This window comes from Megascapheus bottae, chromosome 3, assembly GCF_031878675.1.
Source record: "Megascapheus bottae isolate mThoBot1 chromosome 3, mThoBot2.hap1, whole genome shotgun sequence".
NCBI lineage: Eukaryota > Metazoa > Chordata > Mammalia > Rodentia > Geomyidae > Megascapheus > Megascapheus bottae.
In genome coordinates, this window is record NC_143511.1 from 4,118,267 (window position 1) to 4,138,329 (window position 20,063).

The 20,063-nt window shown below is 39.0% G+C and overlaps 1 protein-coding gene across 1 annotated transcript; it reads left to right on the forward strand.

Annotated features, from left to right (window-relative positions):
- Window positions 1-7,172: 7,172 nt before the first annotated feature.
- LOC150064850 (odorant-binding protein-like) lies at window positions 7,173-13,315 on the forward strand. Its single transcript, XM_090329273.1, has 6 exons — window positions 7,173-7,247; window positions 7,609-7,748; window positions 8,637-8,707; window positions 10,591-10,701; window positions 12,100-12,201; window positions 13,245-13,315. The coding sequence occupies exons 1-6, from the start codon at window positions 7,173-7,175 to the stop codon at window positions 13,313-13,315; spliced, it is 570 nt and encodes a 189-aa protein (XP_090185399.1).
- Window positions 13,316-20,063: the final 6,748 nt, after the last annotated feature.

Here is a 20,063-nt window from a genome sequence, read left to right on the forward strand (position 1 = left end):
TGGCTGTCTCCCTCCAGGTTATTTTTAGGAGCTGATTACATGTGTGTGTGATGCCAACTGCATGCACCGTCATGATGGGAAAATCGCCCTTCACACCTGCGCACAGAGATTAGCTGAGGATATTATCTTCGGTGGCCAGCAAAAAAGAAAAACATCCCTTCATCTCGACTCAGATGGTGTGAGGTAAATTAAAACAAAAAAATGAACTATGACAGAAAATAATCCTTTTGTAAGATTCAAAAAAAAATTATGTCTGCTGGGTGCCAGTGGTTTACACCTGTCATCCCAGCTACTCAGGAGGCTGAGCTCTGAGGATCAAGGTTCAAAGCCAGCCCAGGGCAGGAAAGTCTGTGAGACTCATCTCTAGTTAACCACTCAGAAAAAGACCAAAGTGGAGCTGTGACTCAGGTGGTAGAGCACCAGCCTTGAAGGAAAACATTTCAGACAAGGAGCACAGGTACTGAGATAAAGCTACAAGATCAGAGGGAGGAAAGGAGAGAGGGAGGGAGGGTGGGAGGAAAGAAGGAAGAGAGGAAGGAAGAAAGAAAGGGAGGGAGGGATGGAGGGAAGGAAAGAGTAAAGAAGGAAGGAAGGAACGAACGAACGAATGAAAAGGAAGGAAGGAAGGGAAGGAGGGAGGGAAGGAGGGAGGAAGGGAAGAAGAAAGGAAAGAAAGAAGGAAGGAGAAAAGGGAGAGAACTACAGCTACTGTTCTGCATTCATGGTGCATGATAAAGTGAGTGCTTTTGTATTATCCTGGCTCAAGTGGTAAAGTGCCAGCTCTGAGTGAAAAAAAATGAAAAGCTCAGAAACAGCGCCCAGGCCCTGAGTTCAAATTCCAGTTGCTGGCTCAATCAATCAATCAATCTATCAATCTATCAACCAATCAACTACTTGATCAATCTATCAATAATACCCTGAGTCAAATAGCAATCATTCCATTACCAGGTTCATGTCTGCAATTGCCTATATCTGAGTTCTTGTTTTATGGTCTTGAATTATTAAACATATATTAATATTATTAATACATTTGAATATATATTCAGCTATATATATCAATTATATATAGCTGTCTATATAATATGAATGTTATATTATATATGTATTGTGTATATTATAATATATATAAATCCAATATATGGTTGCATATAGTCATATATAGTCATATAGTATATAGTCATATTTATACAATTATATATCTTTATATATTATATATTATTATAAGCTATAATAATATATAATATATTAAATTGAATATATAATTGAATTATTCATATAATTGAATACACATGTAATTGAATATATAATTGAGTATATATTTGAACATACATAATTGAATATATGTAAATGAATATGTATATAATTGAATATATAATTGGACACATATAATTGAATATATATATAATCAAATATATATGACTATATATATATATGTATGTCTCATTGAGAACTCACTTCACCCACCATTCTGCCATCCAGACTCTACTTTAGAAAACTCTCCTTGACTAAATTATCTGCAACAATCCTAGCCTGGAATTTGTCACAACGATTTTCTTTCCTTTTCTTTTCCCCCAAGAAGGTTGGAACATATGTCCTGTCTTTTTTGCCTGCCTCCTGGGTCTTTTGACACATTCAATAACTTCATGAATGCAAATTCCCTGTGACACCTGACCAGGGCAGGTTCCTGGTGTTCAGGATTTTCAATCTGGGTGATTATTATTATTATTACTACTATTATTATTGTTTAACCTCTTTATGATTTGATCTGAGTCTGGTAATTAGACTGGGGGCATTCATAATGCAGATTTGTCTCTAAATCACTGGGAAGCCAGAGAACTCAGGAGATTTAGTTTGATTTTGATTTTATTTTATTTTTCCTGTGTACTCACAACAGTCCATTAGCAAACCTCAACCTCATTTCCACATCAGAATCACTGGAGGGGGAATCAAAATAATAAGAAGAAAATTACAGCAATAATAATAATAATTTAATAATATAATTGAAGTTATCTAATCTAATAATACAATGAAATAATAAAATATAAAATAATCTAATAGTGCAATAATAATAAATAGTATAAATATTCTAATCTAATAGTACAAAAATAATAAGACACTAGTATAATCTAATAATACAATAATATAATAGAATAATAGAATGTAATAACATAATGTAGTATCATATAATGATATAATATAGTACCAATGATATTATCATACACATGATAGTAATATAATAAATAATATATAGTATAGTAACATAATAATAAATAATAGAATACAATGATAGAATAAAATTTAAAAATACAATATCATAATATTAATGTACTAACATAGCATAATAATAATTTAATACATCTCCATAAATATGGAAAAACAAATGTCCAGTGCCACCCATGCCTCATCTACTATGAATTAATTCCTATTAATGCCTCCTAATTAATTCATTCTAATTAATTCTGGTTAATTATCTCATCCTACTTAATTCTGATGAATGCCTTCCAATCTATTAACTCTAATGAATTCACTGCTAATGAATTTGTTGCTAATGACTTCATTCACCATCTCTGCAATTAGTTGGCCATCTATCTGTATATTCCCCCACATACATTTATTTATTTGTTCATTCATCCACTAGTTCATTTATTCCTTCATGTATTAATTCATTCACTTATTCATTCATTCATTCTTTGATTCATTCATTCATTGACTCATTCATTGATTCCTTGACATATTTATTCATTCATTCACTCATTCATTAATTTTTCATTCATTCATTTATTCACTTATTCATTCATTCATATATTCACTTATTCATTCACTTATTTATTCCTTCATTTATTCACTTGCTCATTTATTTATTCATTCATTTATTTAAATAATCATTCATTCATGTATCCACTCATTCATTCATTCATTTATTATATACAACTTTTCATCTCTTTAGCTTTACTTGTTTTTTTTTTTTAAGACAGGGTCTAGCTGAGTGGGACAGGCTGGCTTCACACCCACAGTTCACTCTTCCCTAATCCACGCTGGGATTCCAGGTGGGCAGTGCCACGGTGGGCAGGGATGACTTGTGTGGGCTGTTCCTTCTACTTTGGTTTCCCAATACATAATATATGCTATATATTATATATAGAGAGAAACAGAAAGAGTATATATAAAACATAGACTTATATAGAACATATGGAATACATAGAGAATGTAGAGTTACACAGATTACATGATATACAGAGAAAATAGATTTACAAGGAATACATATAGAATATAGACTTGTATAGAATATATAGAATGTTGATTTACATGGAATACATATATAACTTACATAGGCTATAGATTTACATAGAATATATAATACAAATAGAATATAAACATATATAGAATATATTAGATTATAAACGTACAGAATATAGACTTAGAGAGAATATATGTAGAAAATAGACTCATACAAAATATACATAGAATATAGACATATAGAATACATGTAGATTCCAGGCATGGTGGCTCACACTTGTAATCCTAGCTAATCAGGAGGCTGAGATCTGAGGATCACGTTCAAAGCCAGCCCTAGCGCTAAAGTCCCTGAGACTATTATCCACCAGAAAACCCAGAAGTAGTGCTGTGGCTCAAGGGGTAGGGGCGATACTCTTGAGCTGAAGAGCTCAGGGACAGTGCCCAGGCCTAGAATTCAAGTTCCAAGACTGAACACACAAAAAAAGAATACATGTAGAATAAAAACTTACATAGACTATTACATAAAATATATAGAATATCGACTTACATAGAATATATATATATATAAAATAGACTTACATGCTATATATATGTATATTGAATATAGCTTATATAGAATATATAGAGAATACAGACCTATGGAGAATATAGGTTTCTGTACAATATACAGAGTATATATGACTATAGACTTACATAGAATATATGTAGAATGGGGTTTATAGAGAATATATATTATAGATTTATACAGAATATATGTAGAATATAGATTTATAGAGAATATATATAGAACATAGACTCATACAAAATATCCATGGAATATAGACTCACATAGAATACATACAGAGATAGATTATATAGAATACATAATACAGAGAGAAGGAAGAAAGAAAAAATTAGACAATTACCACTGAACACATGGGAAATCTGGCAAAATCATGCACTTGAAAACAGAAAGAAAAGTAGAGCCAAAATCAAGGACATTCATCATTATCATCATCATCATCATCATCATCATCATCATCATCATCATCATCATCATCATCATTATTGCCAGTCCTGGGGTTTGACCTCAGGGCCTGGACACTGTCCCTGAGCTTTCACAAGGCTCCTGCTCTATCACTTGAGTCACAGCACCACTACTGTTTTTTTTGTGTGGGTGTGATACTGAGGAATGGAACCCAGGGCTTCGTGCATGCTAAGCAAGCACTCTACTACTAGGCCACGCTCCCAGCACCCTTAGGGAATCATTTTAAGAGCCATTCATTTACATTCTAGAATTGGCAATAAAATATATGAAATATGACAAAAAAAGTAATGTCTTCAACATTAATTCTGTTTAGACATGGTGTTTGGACACCTTCAAACTGATATACTCTTATCTGCCTATGGTAATTATAGACATAATTAAACTCAGTGGGAAAAATATTGAATTATCTGTTAGATGACCACAAGGTATTAGGAAATGAAGTAGTTAAACTGTGGTTTTTGATAAGACCTTTATTCCAACCAGGATATACGCACAGGGTGAATTTTCGTGGCAGCTTATTCAATAAATAGGATAAAGGGAGAAAGGAAGAAGGAAGTAGTTGAAGTCTTACCTTGACCTTCTCTTTACTCCTGGAATCAAGAGAGAAAATGATAACCAAGAAATATGTTGAATTAATACCGGTATTAATTTATTAACTATCTGGTATGTAATGATATATGAAATACTGATATTCCATTATATATAATATATAGGAATGAATTTAAATTAATATCTGTATTAGTTTTTGTTTTGTTTTATTTTTACCAGTCCTGGGCTTGGGCTCAGTGCCTGAGCACTGTCCCTGGGTTTTCTCAAAGCTAGAGCTCTACCATTTGAGCCACAGCACCACTTCTGGCTTTTTTCTATGTAAGGGTACCGAGTATTTTAAAAACTCATATATAGGAGTGAATTTGAATTAATATCTGCATTAATTTTATTCACCACCTGTCATGCAATTATATATAAAATACTGATGTGCCATAATGTAGATGTCATACATATATGAGTGAATTTGAAATAATATTTATTAATTTTATTAACTATTTGGCATGAGGTTATATATAAAATATATATTATATATAATATATATAAACACTCATATATATGTATATATACATTAGTTATTATGTATATTACAATAGTTATTATTGATTAATAATATGGGTATTATTGATTAGTGTTATTATGTTGAAGTACTAGGGCTTGAACTCAGAGCTGTAGACTTTTGGCCCTAGGCTCATCCTGCTTTTGTTTATCCAATATTATGATTATTGTTATTATTTTTCAGTACTAGGGCTTGAACTAGTCCCTTCCTAAAGATTGCCAGAGAAATTGCATCTTGGATTTGTGTGGTTTTTGAGACAGGCATATCTATATATCTCTATCTAAATCTACATATGCAACCAGATTATGGAAATACTGATTTTGATTTTGGGATGAGACTAGATTTCAGTAGAAATACAAAGAAATCTCATTAAAAATACCACTAAAGCATAATGAAAATGATTTCAAAGAATGTTTCTTATGTTATTTCTCCCATTGAGTTACTCTACAAACACAGAATGTGGATGGCCACAAACAAAAAGGAGATGGATGAATGAATGGAAGCATACATATCAGGTAAGAAGTAATAGTATGCCTTCTCCAAAAATGACTTCTTTTTTTGGGGGGGGGCAGTCCTGAGCTTGAACTCAGGGCCTAAGCACTGTCCTTGGACTTTCTCAAGGCTAGAGCTCTACCAGTTGAGCCTCAGCACCACTTTTGGCTTTTTTTTAAAAAAAAGAAAACTTTTTTTCTACATATGTGGTACCGAGGAATCAAACCCAGGTGTTTGTGCATGGTAGGCAAGCACTCTATCACTAGGCCAAACTCCTGGCCCCCAAAATGATTTCTTATTGGAAGTTAAGCCAAAACTAAAGAAACACAGGCTCCACAGTTTCCCTCATTGGCAATAATTAGTATACATCTAGGATTTTCCTAGCAAAGGATCACCATAGTTCAATAGTACATAGGAGATATGGAAAAAAAATCTGTTTTGTATAATTATTTATTTATTTATTGCAAGTCCTGGGGCTTGAATTCAGGACCTACGTACTGTCCCTGAGCTTCCTTTTGCTCAACCACGATTATTTTTATTATTATTATTGCTAGTCCTGGGGCTTGAACTCAGGGCCTGGGCACTGTCCTGAGCTTCTTTTTGCCCAAATATTATTATTATTATTATTATTATTATTATTATTATTATTATTATCTCTCTTGGGCCTTGAACTCAGGTCTTGGGCACTGTCCCTGAGTTTCTTTCTGAAGGCTGGCCCTTTACCTCTTGAGCCATTGCACCACATCTGACCTTTTCTGTGTATGTGGTACTGAGGAATTGAACCCAGGGCTTCATGCATGCTAGGCAAGCACGTTACCACTAGGCCACACTCCAACTCCCATCCCCAAAAATGATTTTTTAAGCAGAAATGCATCTGACATAAGCTCTGATACTGGATGTTTATTCCATCAAGTCGTTTTCCATCAAATTTAGTCACAGCGCACCATCTTTGATTATAGAATGCTCACTGGGGTGGACACACTGGTGTGAATGGCGCCTCCTGCCATGCGTGGGGGCAGAAGGGGGAGAAGTAGCTCCAGGCTTCAGTCTACATTGTGTCATCTTGCTTCCAATGTCAGCAGGAAGGTCACCGGGCTTGACTCCATTTCCCCTTCACACTAATCCCCTGTTGAAAGAGACAAGATGTCAGCCAACCCAGGACATATCAGGACACTCAGGGAACAAAAGGCCATGTGACACCCAATAGTGGCTCCATTCTAGGAGCCATGATATAAAAGGAAGGATGGGTTCAGATCTGGTCCATCATAGCTCGAAGTGTCTACGTGAGGGATTACCAGTGGCTGGGACAAGATGAAAGCTCTACTCCTCGTTGTGCTGGTCAGTGTGGCCTATGCTGACTCAGAGGTATGTGACCAGGCTTCAGTGGCATGTGCATCTCACATAGCTTTTATGTGTGTGTGTGTGTGTGTGTGTGTGTGTGTGTGTGTGTGTGTCATTCTTTTTAATACCTCAGGGATACCCGTGTGCTCACAATCAGGGGAAAACGCTTCTGTCTCTTTCATCATTCTGTCATGTCATGAATGTGGATGACATGTCCTAACTGCATTAATTCCAGCCACCTCTCTCTAATGATTCTAACAAGTGTGTGTGCGTCATAGTGGCCCAGGGCGTGGTGGATCCCATGGGACAGGTCCAGCCTCCCCTGCTCGAGGGACAGAGCTTGTGCTGGGCTGTGAGGATGAGGCCTGGAGATGGGGAACATTAAGAAGGAATCTTTGTCCTCTAGTTCAGCGGGCCATGTCGCACCTTGGCGATTCTGTCAGACAATCCAGAGACCATCCAGGAGGGAGGACCACTGAGAGGGCTGTTCCGACACATCTCGTCCAGTGAAGATGGCCAATCCTTGACCATTGGGTTTTTTGTCAAGTAGGAAATGCTCTGTTCCCCCCAAACCTCAAGTCAATCATTATTATGATTATGATTATGGTTATCTGTCCTGGGGCTTGAACTCAGGGCCTGGCACTGTCCTTGAGTTTCTTTTTGTTTAACCTTTAGTATTATTAATAATATTGCCAGCCCTGGGGCCTGAACTCAGGACCCGGGCATTGTCCTTAGGCTTTCTCAAGGCTAGTGCTCTACTACTTGAGCCACAGCTTTTTCTGTGTATGTGGTACTGAGGAATTGAACCCAGGGCTTAATGCATGCTAGACAAGCACTCTAACACTAGGCTACGTTGCCAGCCTGACATGCCACATTGCATCTTCAGGTGTTATTTGTAAAGTTGAGATCAGGAGCTCTGTTCAGAAACAGCATGTGAACCCCCACTGTGTTTGTTTCTGAAGTGAAATCACTCATAAGGCAAGGGCCATGATCAGACTTTAGCTGAATCTAGAAACTTAATGCCTGGGGCTTTATTAATTCCACTTTCTAGTTGGATCATTCTCTGTTGAAAATGCTTCTCCTGACATTAGATCCACACATGGCTTCCATGCAATGAGCTCCAGGTAGATACTCTTACCTTGATGTCCACATGAAGATATCCAACAAAGTGGGGCTGTAGCTCAAGTGATAGAATGGTAGCCTTGAGCAAAAGAAGTTCAGGGACAGTGACCAGGCCCTGTGTTCAAGCCCTAGGACTGGCCTAAATAAATAAATAAATCAGAATGCAACCATGATTTATTTAAAGCGTCTTCCATGTTGATGTCTGTTGCTACTCCATAAGCCTGGAGAAGTTATTCGAATCTATTGTTAGGAAATAACGGCTTCCCTCCTGCTTTTCTTTCCTTTCTTCCTTCCTTCCTTTTTTTCCCTCAGGAAAAATGAAGAGTGCCAAGCTTATACAGTTGTGGGTATAAAGAACAAGGAAGGAGTCTACACCACGGACTGTGAGTATGAAATTCAGAAATCACACTTCTCTTTCAGAATCTTCAGTGTATTTTACTTTATTATTCTCTCTCTTTTTCTTTTTTTTTTTGAACTCAGCCTGGGTGCTGTCCCTGATCTCTTCAGCTCAAGGCTGCCGCCTTATCCTTGAGCCAAGCCCCACTTACAGTTTTCTAGAGTTTGTTTGGAGATAAGAGTCTCAGGTCCTCTTGTGCCTGGGCTGGCTTTGAACCTTGATTCTCAGATCTCAGCCTCCTGAGTAGCTAGGATTAGAGGCATGAGCCACCACACCTGGCTTTATTATTCCTTTTTAAAAAAGGGTCACTAAGTGGTTGCACACAAGACTTCATTGCTTTGGTGATAGGGCACAATTTTCCAAATACATGAATTTTTTTTAACTTGTTCCATTTTTTATAAGGTATATAAATTTTAAATAATTTATTGAAAAAAATGAACAAAAATGATGGGGATGTGAATCCAGAAGATCAATAATCCCAATTCCTCTGATTATAGGTTTTCAGAATGCACATTGATCATTAAAAAAAGTTTTTACTATCTTTAAGTGGTAGTAGACAGGAATCAGCCTTCCACAAAGCAGTACTTTAGCCTTATTGGAAAAAATGATTTAAAGTCTATACTTTCTACCTTGATATGGATGCACTATATTCATAAATTGCTTAGTTGAATGGTGGCTACTTGGTAAAACCATAAAAGTTCATAAAATATATTTGGAGCTGAAAAGATAAAGATAAAAAAAAGATATACTTGAAGATAATAAAAACTACAAAGGGGGCCGGGAGTTTGGCCTAGTGGTTAAAGTGCTTGCCTACCATGCATGAAGACCCGGGTTCGATTCCTCGGTACCACATGTAGAAAAAAGCTGGAAGTGGTGCTGAGGCTCAAGTGGTAGAGCTCTAGCATTGAGAAAGTCCAAGGACAGTGCTCAGGCCCTGAGCTCAAGCCCAGGACTGGCAAAAAAAATAAAATAAAAAAATTTAAAAAAAAATAAAAACTACAAAGAAAATGAAAGACAAAAATTAAAGGGAAATAAAACTATTTTTAAAAGATAAGTAAAGAAATATATATTTATATATTATATATAAACATTATATTATATAGTTATGTAATTATATTTATATAATATGTTCATATAACATATTCTATATTTTATATTATGTAATTATATAGTTATATCACATATTTATATATATATATATATATATTCTTTCTTTTTCTCTTCTTTTTTTTTTGTGCCAATCCTGGGGCTTGGGCACTGTCCGTGAGCTTCTCTGTGCTCTACCACTTGAACCACAGTGCCACTTTCAGTTTTCTGGTGGTTAATTGGAGATAAGAGTCTCATAGACTGTCCTGCCTGAGCTGGCTTTGAACTGTGATCCTCAGATCTTAGCAACCTGACTAGCTAGGATTTTAGGCCACTGGTGTCCAGCTAAAACAACAAAGAATATTTTCTTACAAAAACATCTTTATATAAGATAAATCAACCACTGAGTTTCCAAAATGTTCTCATGTACTGAAATCTCAGCTGTAAAAGCCAAAATATCAACAACAACAAAAAAAGAGCAAGCCTGCACATGTGGACATGCATTCAGTATGGCACAGGACAAATGGAAGTTCAGATTTGTGGACATCCATGTTAAGATGGTTTTAAGTTGGGGGAGAATTCAGGAAATGGTCTCCTTGTTCTGTCTGGACTGGGGTGGATTTCTCCACCTCCCCCAAATCCAGGTATTAGAATGTCAAGAAAGTTCATGATACTGATTCCAAGCCAAGTTAGGACAGGATAAGACTCGTCCATTCCACCCAGGCCAGGGGCCATGCAATGGTCTCTCAGGTGAGCTGACCATAGTTCTTCCTCCCCTCACAGACTATGGGAAGAACTTTTTCCAGATATTGGCGCAAGGTGTAGACTACATCATCTTCTACAACCAGAATGTGAATGAGCAGGGGCGTATCACACACTTGATCCTCATAGCTGGTAAGCTTGGCTGAAGGGCCGTGGACACTGGCCTCACCCAGGCCTTGGCTGGGTCAGAAAAACCTCTGTGTGTCTCCTTCACAGGTCCTGACTCTGTCCCATGTTGATTCCACTCATTCCTAACTTCTTCTTTCTGACCCCCACCCCAGTCCTGGGGCTAGAACTCAGGGCCTACACTCTGTCCTTGAGCTTCTTTTTGCTGAATCATCATCATCATCATCATCATCATCATCATCATCATCATCATCATCATCATTGCTGATCCTAGGGCTTGAACTAAGGGCCTGGGCACTGTCCTTGAGCTTTCTCAAGGCTAGTGCTCTACCATTTGAGGCACAGCACCACTTCTGGCTTTTTCTGTGTATGTGGTACAGAGGACTTGAACCCAGGGCTTTGTGAATGCTAGGCCCACACTCTACCACTAGGCCACACTCCCAAGGTAGCTTCTATAGTTTTTTTTATTGTTAGGGTCATGTATAGAGGGGTTATAGTTACATTTGCCAGAGAGTAGGTACATTATTTCTCACACCCCTTCTCATGTTTTTGTCCCCATTTCCCTCTCCCTACCCCTCCTTCCTTTTCCTATTTCAAATAAACCAAATAAACGTATGTATAATATACCAGGTAACAAAGTCAGATACAGTAACAATATGAGATTAACCAAAAGGAAACAAAAGGGAAGAGAAATAACCTAGTACATTAAGAACAACAATCATAGACGATAGAGCTTTGATTTGGGTTTTCTCCTATGTGAAAGTTCAGATAACTTAGGTCCTCTCATTTTGGGGAAGAGACAAGCACACAGAAAATGTGTCCTAAAATGAAGATATGGTAAAGGGAGACTCTACAGTGGGGAGGAAATAAGAAATCTCCACTGAGCACCTGTCACTCACATCCGTAATCTTCGCTCCTCAGGATGCTGGGATTTCAGAATCGTAGGTTCAAAGCCAAGTCTGGGCAGGAAAGTCTGTGAGACTCTTATTTCCAGTGAACCACCAAAAAATAAGGCCAAAAATGGAGGTGTCACTCAAATGGTAGAATGATAGCCTTGAACAAAAAAAAAAGCTTAGAGATATTTCCCAGGTCCATACTTCAAGCCCATGGGCGTGCATGCACCGCCCCCCCACACACATGACCAAAACAAAAGCAGAAAAACTCAATCTATTATCCCCATTATCTCTTTGTCATTGGTGCATATGATTACACAGTCAGCTCACAGACTTGAGGAATGATCCCAAGAACCAGAAACAGGGGTACACAGCTCAAGAAACCCCACCTTCATCTTCAGGAGCCCTTTGGGGAAAGGCTGATGATGTTGGATAGCCCAAGAGGGACTCGTGGGACACATGGACGTCCCTAAAGCTTGTACTTCCTGACTTCTTTTCCATGACCACACAGGGAAAGAAGAGGCCCTGAGCGAGCAGCAGGAACAATTGGTGAAGAAGCTAGCCCAGGAGAAGAACATTCCAACATCTAGCATCCAATATGTCCTGGAAACAGGTAAGTCCTGCTCCTTTTCCCTACAGTACACCAAACAAATAAGAAAAATCAAATGAAATGAAATCACTCTCTAATAAATACCTTTGTTCCATATTATCTCTGCACAGAATTGCATTTTACTTGAGTATTAACAAATAGATTTTGTAATATTGAACATCTCCCTTGATCCTATTTTCACCTTCCTTGTTCTTTTTCACAGATTCCTGTCCTAAGTAAGGACCTGGCCTTGGGTGAGTAGACAGATACCTGGGTCTTCACCCAGTTGCTACTCTAATTCTGCCTCATTTTCCTTTAGATAGTGAAGTTCAGTGTCAAAAAAGAATTTCTCAAGCCAAGAGCCAGTGGCTCACGCCTGTCATCTCAGCTACTTAGGAGGCTGAGATCTGAGGATTGTAGGTTCAAAGCCATTTGGAGCAGGAAAGTCCATAGACTATGATCGCCAATGAAACCACCAGAAAATCAGAAATGGCACCGTATATATATGGCTCAAAGTGGTAGAGCAGTAGCCTTGAGCTGAGGAGCTCAGGGACAGCACCCAGGCCCTGAGTTCAAGTACCATGACCAAAAAAAAAAGAATTTCTCTTAAAAGAAGTTATTTCTAATTTGTGAAAATATCCCTCACTGGTTTATGAGTCCCCATCAGTTTTTATAAGTTGAGAACAAAATAATGGAATTGTGTGAGACAGGAAATGGTTAAAGACAATCAAAGTAGATGATATGATATTTATAAATTCTCTCAGCCATTGGGTCCATCACCAGACATCAGAAATCATTCACAAATGCAGATCCACACATAATCTCCAGTACACAGCCGACATCAGTATCACCCCTCAAAAGGTGCCATTGACCTAGGTTTCCTTTCCTAGGAAAACGGGAATTTTAGGAAGAGACCCAGGCACAGGTTTGATCCTGGGAAGTCAATTCACCTTTAGCAATTTATGCCTTGTGTTCCCTTTCTATATATACATTATGTGTTTTCCATTAGCAATCTGCACTGTGAGGACATTCACAGTATCTCAGACACATTTGATATCTCCTTGCAGGTGGTGAAGGGTTCAGGAATCCATGGAGAACCATCTTCACCATCCCAGCAGTATTGTTTCTGGGAAGATGAACCACCTGGAACTTTCAGATATCTTTTCTTCTTCCCTGCGAAGTCATCATCCTGATCCGTGGCTTTGCTTTTCCTTTTCCCCATGTCCTTAAATTCATGATATTGCTTTTTAGACTGATTCAATAAACTGATTACAAAGCATACAATTCTGACTTTGCCTCAATGGGCTATGCCCCAAATTAGCTACTCCAACTGAATCATGGAAAACTAAATCTATAGGAGAAGCATAGATTCTTTCTTTCTCTCTTGCTTGTTTGTTTTTCTTTCTTTTTTTTCCTGCCAGTCCTGGGGCTTGAACTCAGGGCCTGGGAGCTGTCCTTGAGCTTTCTCAAAGTTAGTGCTCTACCATTTGATTTATAGCACCACTTCTGACTTTTTCTTTCTATGTGGTAGTGAAGAATCAAACCCAGGGCTTCGAATATGCTAGGTGAGCACTCTACCACAAATCTATGCTCCTGGTCTCATAGATTCTATTAAAAAAATCAGAATAACTCCAGACTCACCCCCCTTTTAATTCTAGCACTCAGAAGGGTAAGATCCATTATGTTTTGAAGTCAGCCTGGGGAAGGAAAGTCAGTGAGCCTTTTATCTCGGATTAATCTGCCCCAATCCAGAAACAGTGCTGTTACTTACATGGGAGAATAGTGCTAGCTTTGAACACAGAAACACAGGGAGAATGCCCAGGCCCTGGATCCCATCTTGGAACCCATAAACACACAAAATAAACAATAACAGAGTCCATGAGCATTTCAGCAACCAGAAAGGAAACAATCTGCAAGACTATGAGGGTAGTACCTTAAAGTAACTTATCATGGCCTGGGAGGAGGAGGAGGAAGCGAAGCAGGAGAAGAAGGAGAAACAGCGGGAGGTGCGGAAGGAGGAGGAGAGGAAGAGTGGGGGAGAAGAGGAAAGGAAAGGAGGAGAGGAGAGAAGAGAAGGAGGAGAGGAGGAGGAGGGGAAGAGAGGAGGGAGGAGAGAAGAGGAAAGGAGAAGGAGAGGAGGAGGAGGAGGAGAGGAGGAGGAGGAAAGGAGGAGGAGGAGAGGAGGAGGAGGGGGAGGAGAGGAGGAGGAGGGGAAGAAGAGAGGAGAAAGAAGAGAAAGAGGAGAGGAGGAGGGGGAGGAGAATAGGGAGAGGAGAGGAGGAGGAAGAGGAGAGGAGGAGGAGCAGGAGAAAGAGGAGAGAAGTGTGAGGAGATGGGGAGGAGGAGAAGGAAGAGAGTCAGAGGAGAGGAGAAGGAGAGGAGCAGGAGGAGAGGAGAGGAGAGGAAAAGTAAAAGAAGAGTGTGGCCTAGTGGTAGAGTGCTTGCCTAGCATGCACAAAGCCCTGGGATTGATTCCCTAGTACCACATACACAGAAAAAGCCAGAAGTGGTGCTGTTGCTCAAGTGGTAGAGTGCCAGCCTTGAGAAAGCTCAAGGAAAGTGCTCAGTCCCTGAGTTAAAGACCCAGAACTAGCAAATAAATAAATAAATACTTAATGAGCAAGACTTAATGGGCAAGAAATTTGACAAAGTTCCAGGTGAAATGTTGGGAGTCTGATGTTTTCTGACCTAAGCCTAATAAAGGCTTAGGATGATGACAGTCTGACCTTTTGCAGTAATCCTGTTGAGAGAGGGGAGCTGTCATCTCTCAATGTCCTTGTGTCTGTAATTTCTGGAATTCTCCCTGGGATTGAGAACCTTATTTCCTTCTAATATCTCATTTTCTCATTATATTCCCTCCCTGGAATAGATTTTTTGATTACTTTCCTGTAACCCCCACGAGACTGTCTTGGAAAATCGGGACCTATGAACATGGAGAACTCAGTAATACTTCTTCCATTAAACTGTATGTGTTGATCACCTCATTCTTCAGCCCAGGGGGAGATTGGAATATGAATTATTTAATATTAAAATATGAACAATGAGAAATCATGGTATGTGCCTCTTCCTCCACCATCCAGGAATCTCCTAGTAGGAGCTGGCACATCCCCCTTCTCACAGGACTTCCCCAAATGTGAGGGTATTTAACATGTGAAATCTAGTGGTTGTGACTCAACATGAAAAACACGGGTGCTAGCCAGGTGCAGTGGCTCACGCCTATAATCCTAGCTACACAGGAGGCTGAGATCTGAGGATCTCAGTTCAAAGCCAGCCCGGGAACAAAAGTCCATGAGACTCTTATCTCCAATTAACCACCAGAAAATGAGAAGTGGGACTGTGGCTCAAGGGTAGGGTGGTAGCCTTGAGCTAAAGATCTTAGGGACAATGCCCAGGACCAGAGTTCAAGTCCCACAACCATCATCATCATCAATAACAACAACAACAACAACAACAACAAAATCAGGGCTCTCTGGCTCTTCAGTGACTTGAAGAAGAATGGATTGGAGCTTTCTTATCCATAAAGACAAGAGTCCAATTGCTTTGGAGGTGTATGAAGGCTGAATGGGCATTTGATGAGATGGAAATGAATCCACTGAGGGCAACCTCAAACCTGGACAGCTATGGGAGTAGAAAGAGTACCAGGTCCCTCACTAATGGGAGTTGGATGAGGTAATAAACACTCCAGAATCTCCACACATACGCGTGTGTGAGAGGCTTCTACATCTGGAACAGGTAATAGGGTAGAGGAGTCTAGGGGGAATCAGGCTGGAATGTTAAGGTAGGCTCTTCCATCAATGAGCCCTGAAGGGAGAGGATATGAGAAGCAGGCATTGTATATATATCCCCTTGGAGGTTAGCAGCTCAAAAAGATGATGGTGAGAGAGAATGGTGCACCAAAAAGTGAGTTTTTTTTAAACTATATCAGAACAGAAAAGGCTGCTAGGGCACGGAGGCAAGGGGCCCATCCCCTAATTGGTAGGATCTAGATGCTTTGACAAATAAGCAACTGGCACAAATGAGGGTATGACCTATTGACCCAGGGCCCCCAATGCAAACCTCTGATTCTCAGTGACATACAGGGAAAACAGACAGGAAACATCTGGCAGTCTAAGGGCAGGAGCCTGGAATAATGCCTGTTAAAGTTTCTAAAAAGGAAAGATAAGAGTACAGGGGGATTCAGGGTGTCCTCGGGTGGCCCTTGAGCTGCTTCATATAAAGGATGGACCAAGAGGGGCTAGTTAGGAAACCAGGCCCTGAGATACCCAGCTAAATCCAAGAAGGAAAGAAACTCAGACTTGGTAGATGGTACAGGGTAATTAGCAATTAACTGATTTGGGGGTGGTGGTGGTAATAGCCTTTTGGGTGGGAGTAAGCAGGACTCCCAGATACATCACTGACTGCTGAACAGCCTGAACTTTATTGGGTGAAACCCAATTAACTCTGGGAGGCAAGGAAGTTAAGCAGTTTAACCGTGTGAGCATGGCACAGTAACTTGATGGGGCTGCAGAGAATTTCATCTACATACTGGATGCGAGGATATGAGAAGATGATATTTAGCAATAGAAAGATTGTAGGTATCCCAGATTAAGGGGTTCTCCTTGGAATGGGGGAAGGGAAAATCAGAAAAGGGACTGGGCTGTTGCACCAAAGCCATCAGCAAAGGAAGATCAAATTAGAACCACAATCTAATTTGGAGAGACATAGATTAATAGAAGCATTAAACTTAGCCAAAAGGTCTCTAGGCACAGGAAGCAGTGAAAAACAAGAAAGGAGTGAAGAAAAGTCACTGTGCTAAAGAGACAATTAACAGGGGCTGTTTGTTGAGGCCTATAAGGATTTCCCTCCACCCCAACCATGGAGCTTTCAACTAGGTAGGTCTGGCACCAGAACTCAGTAAGCACAGAATTCAAGGTACATACGTTCACCAAAAGTGAAATTGGCCTACCTGCAAGCTTGGGCTCCTGAGTGTAGTGATATGGGTGGTTTGGGCCAGGAGTGCAAGGCCTCTTCAGTCTTCAGCTGCCACTCCCAGCAGACTACCAAGCGGCACTAGGGCTTCAGTAGATGGCAGCTGTCCTTGAGAGGACAATGGACAGTCTGCAGCTTGATGACTCCCCAGCCACATCAGTAGCATGACCTCGGGGCAGTTGAATTTCAACTTTGCCTTTCTAAGGAATGGCACTCTGATATCGCCATTGAATCGCCCGTATTTCGCTGGACACATTTGTGTTTGCCTGTACACCACCTAACGTTAAGCAATCGATGCATACTCTGAGCACTGTATTGTACACCAGAAAACCAGCCCATTCCCTTTGTTGGCCAGGAGTGTGGCCTAGCAGTAGAGTGCTTGCCTACCATGCATGAAACCCTGAGTTTGATTTGGTGCCACAAACACAGAAAAAGCCAGAAGTGGTGCTCTGGCTCAAGTGGTAGAGCACCAGCCTTGTAAAATTCCAAGGACAGTGCCCAGGCCCGGAATTCAAGCCCTAGACTGGCCAAAAAATAATATAAAACATCATCAAAAAGCAAATGGATCTATGGATATTCAGAGGTAATTTCACACACAAATGTGCATTCTGGCAGAGAAAGTCCATACATACATATGCTTGTGAGAGTTTGAGTAGCACAATAAATAATACATACAATAAAGTAAATAAATAGTATAAATTGTCTTGGGGTTAAGGACAAAGATATTGAGATCTTTCTGTTTATGTGTCTTTTTCTTATGGATATACTGGGCAGTGTCAAGCTAAAGTTAACAGAGGAATAGTATATGAAATCCTTCAGAAATCAATACAACAGGGAAAGGCTAAATGGGACACAAGGTCCACATTATTGCCAATACACATTCAGAATAAGTACTTCACCATTTCCCCCTCAGATTGTCACTTAAGGCAGTTCCCAATGATCAGAAAACAACTAGACACATACTGAGAAGATCCTGTGGAAGGAATCCATCAGAGGGAGGTAGGAAGTGAAACTGAGGATTTCAAATTTCTCTGCTGAGCATAATTTGGGCCCATGTTGTAGGTACATTACATAAGCTATAGGTGAGTTAACTTTTGTATTTTTTGGAGCCCAGGAATCATTTGAAAGGACTTGCCTGATGAAAGACTAGAAATGGAAATAAAACACATAGAAATATGCCAAAAGGAAAACAAAATTCATAAGAATCCAAGCCATCTAGTAGAAATTAAAAAGAGTGAGGGACTGTGTTGGGGAGGAATGGGTTAAAACGTGGAGAGGATGATGTTAATCAAGATATATTGCATTAAAAAACTACCTTATTAATTCGCAAGTCCTTCCTACGACCACTTTAGCATGATAGCAAAATAAAAATGAATGAAAACATCATGAGGAAATCCTTAGCCAGATTGAATAAATTCAAAATAGCTCTATGCTTAGTGGTTGGATAGATTTGGCTTCCATCCTCACAGACCTTCAAAATAGGGCTCTCTTATCTACCTCTATTAATTGGATAGATGAATAACCTACACTGTGAAAAAAATATTGAACTACCTGTGAGATCTTCACAAGTAGTTAAAGAAATAAAAGACTTAATGTGGACTTTACATAACCTTTATTCCAACAAAGACACGGGGAATTTTCATGGAAGAGTCAATTAGTAAATAGGATTAAGCAACAAGGAAGGAGATAGTTGGAATCTTACCCTGACCTTTATTTCTAGGATGCTGAGATTTTCCTGGGACAATAAAGGAGCCTTAAAGGCAGCAAGGGGTGTCAGAATCTCTGGTAATTTTTAGACAATCCATCCACTAAGGGGAAAGGTCTTATTGGCTGTGAAAATGGTAGCTGGGTTTACACTTGGTTAAATATCATTTATATTTTATGCTCAAAATCAGAATGTATGAAAAAATAATGGCAAAAAGCGCAAAAGAAAGTAGGCATCAAAAGAAAAATAAGCTCATGAATATTTGTAGAAAACGTATATGCTTCTGTTCTGAAAAGCAAATGAATATACAATATTCTACTGGTCCTTCAAAGGGTAAAGTCATCATCAAATCTAAAATAAAATACCATAAATTAACTTTCACATTTGCACAGATGGCTCTACACCATTTTTTAATAAAATATCAAAGGATGTATAAGGAAGAAAGAAATACAAAGTGAGAGAACTAGATATTTGTAACAAGAAAAATGTTTGATCCTCCATGGGACACTATTAATGTAAGAAATAGAAAAACTACACATGGGGACAAAACACTAAAACACACTTCTAATGGATGAACAATTTGATGCAAAAATGATAAAATTCAATATGGAGAAATCCAACTACCCAATTTGTAAAGAAATCATACAGAGGTCCTTTGTAGCAACAACAGCTGACTTTTCTTTTTTCTGTTTTTTGTTTTTTTCTTTGCCAGACCTGGGCTTGAGTTCTTCCCTGGCCACATAAACAGCCATAGTGGAATGGGAAAAAAACAACCCAGAGGACCAAGTAAGAAATAATCATTTGTGCTTTTTTCCTATGTTTTCTTTCATCAAGAAATGCAATCTGAGAAGAAGCATGAAGACCTATGATTTATTTATTTTTCTTTTTTCATATATTTTTCTTGTAATTAATAGAAGGGTTACATTATATTCACCAGGTAGAAGGTGCATTACTTCACAAACATTGATATCCTTTCTCATGTCTTGGTCCCCCTTTCCCTCCCCCCACCCCCACCCCTCATCTTGTTTTCCTCCTTCCCTATCCTATTTCAAATAACTAAATAAAAATGTATATAATATATCAGATAACAAGGTAAAATACTGTAATAATATGAGATAACCAAGGGACAGCAAAAGAGATGAGAGATAACATAGTACATTAAGGACAACAATCACTCATTTATGTGGCTTTTTGCTTCTATATCCTGGAGGTC

Bases quoted from the DNA above. Each gene is read 5' to 3' on its own strand.
- LOC150064850 (XM_090329273.1), top strand. From the start codon at position 7,173: ATGAAAGCTCTACTCCTCGTTGTGCTGGTCAGTGTGGCCTATGCTGAC. The intron at 7,248-7,608 runs GCATGTGCATCT...TTTGTCCTCTAG, and splicing joins TATGTGACCAGGCTTCAGTG to TTCAGCGGGCCATGTCGCAC. The intron at 12,202-13,244 runs GTAAGTCCTGCT...ATCTCCTTGCAG, and splicing joins CCAATATGTCCTGGAAACAG to GTGGTGAAGGGTTCAGGAAT.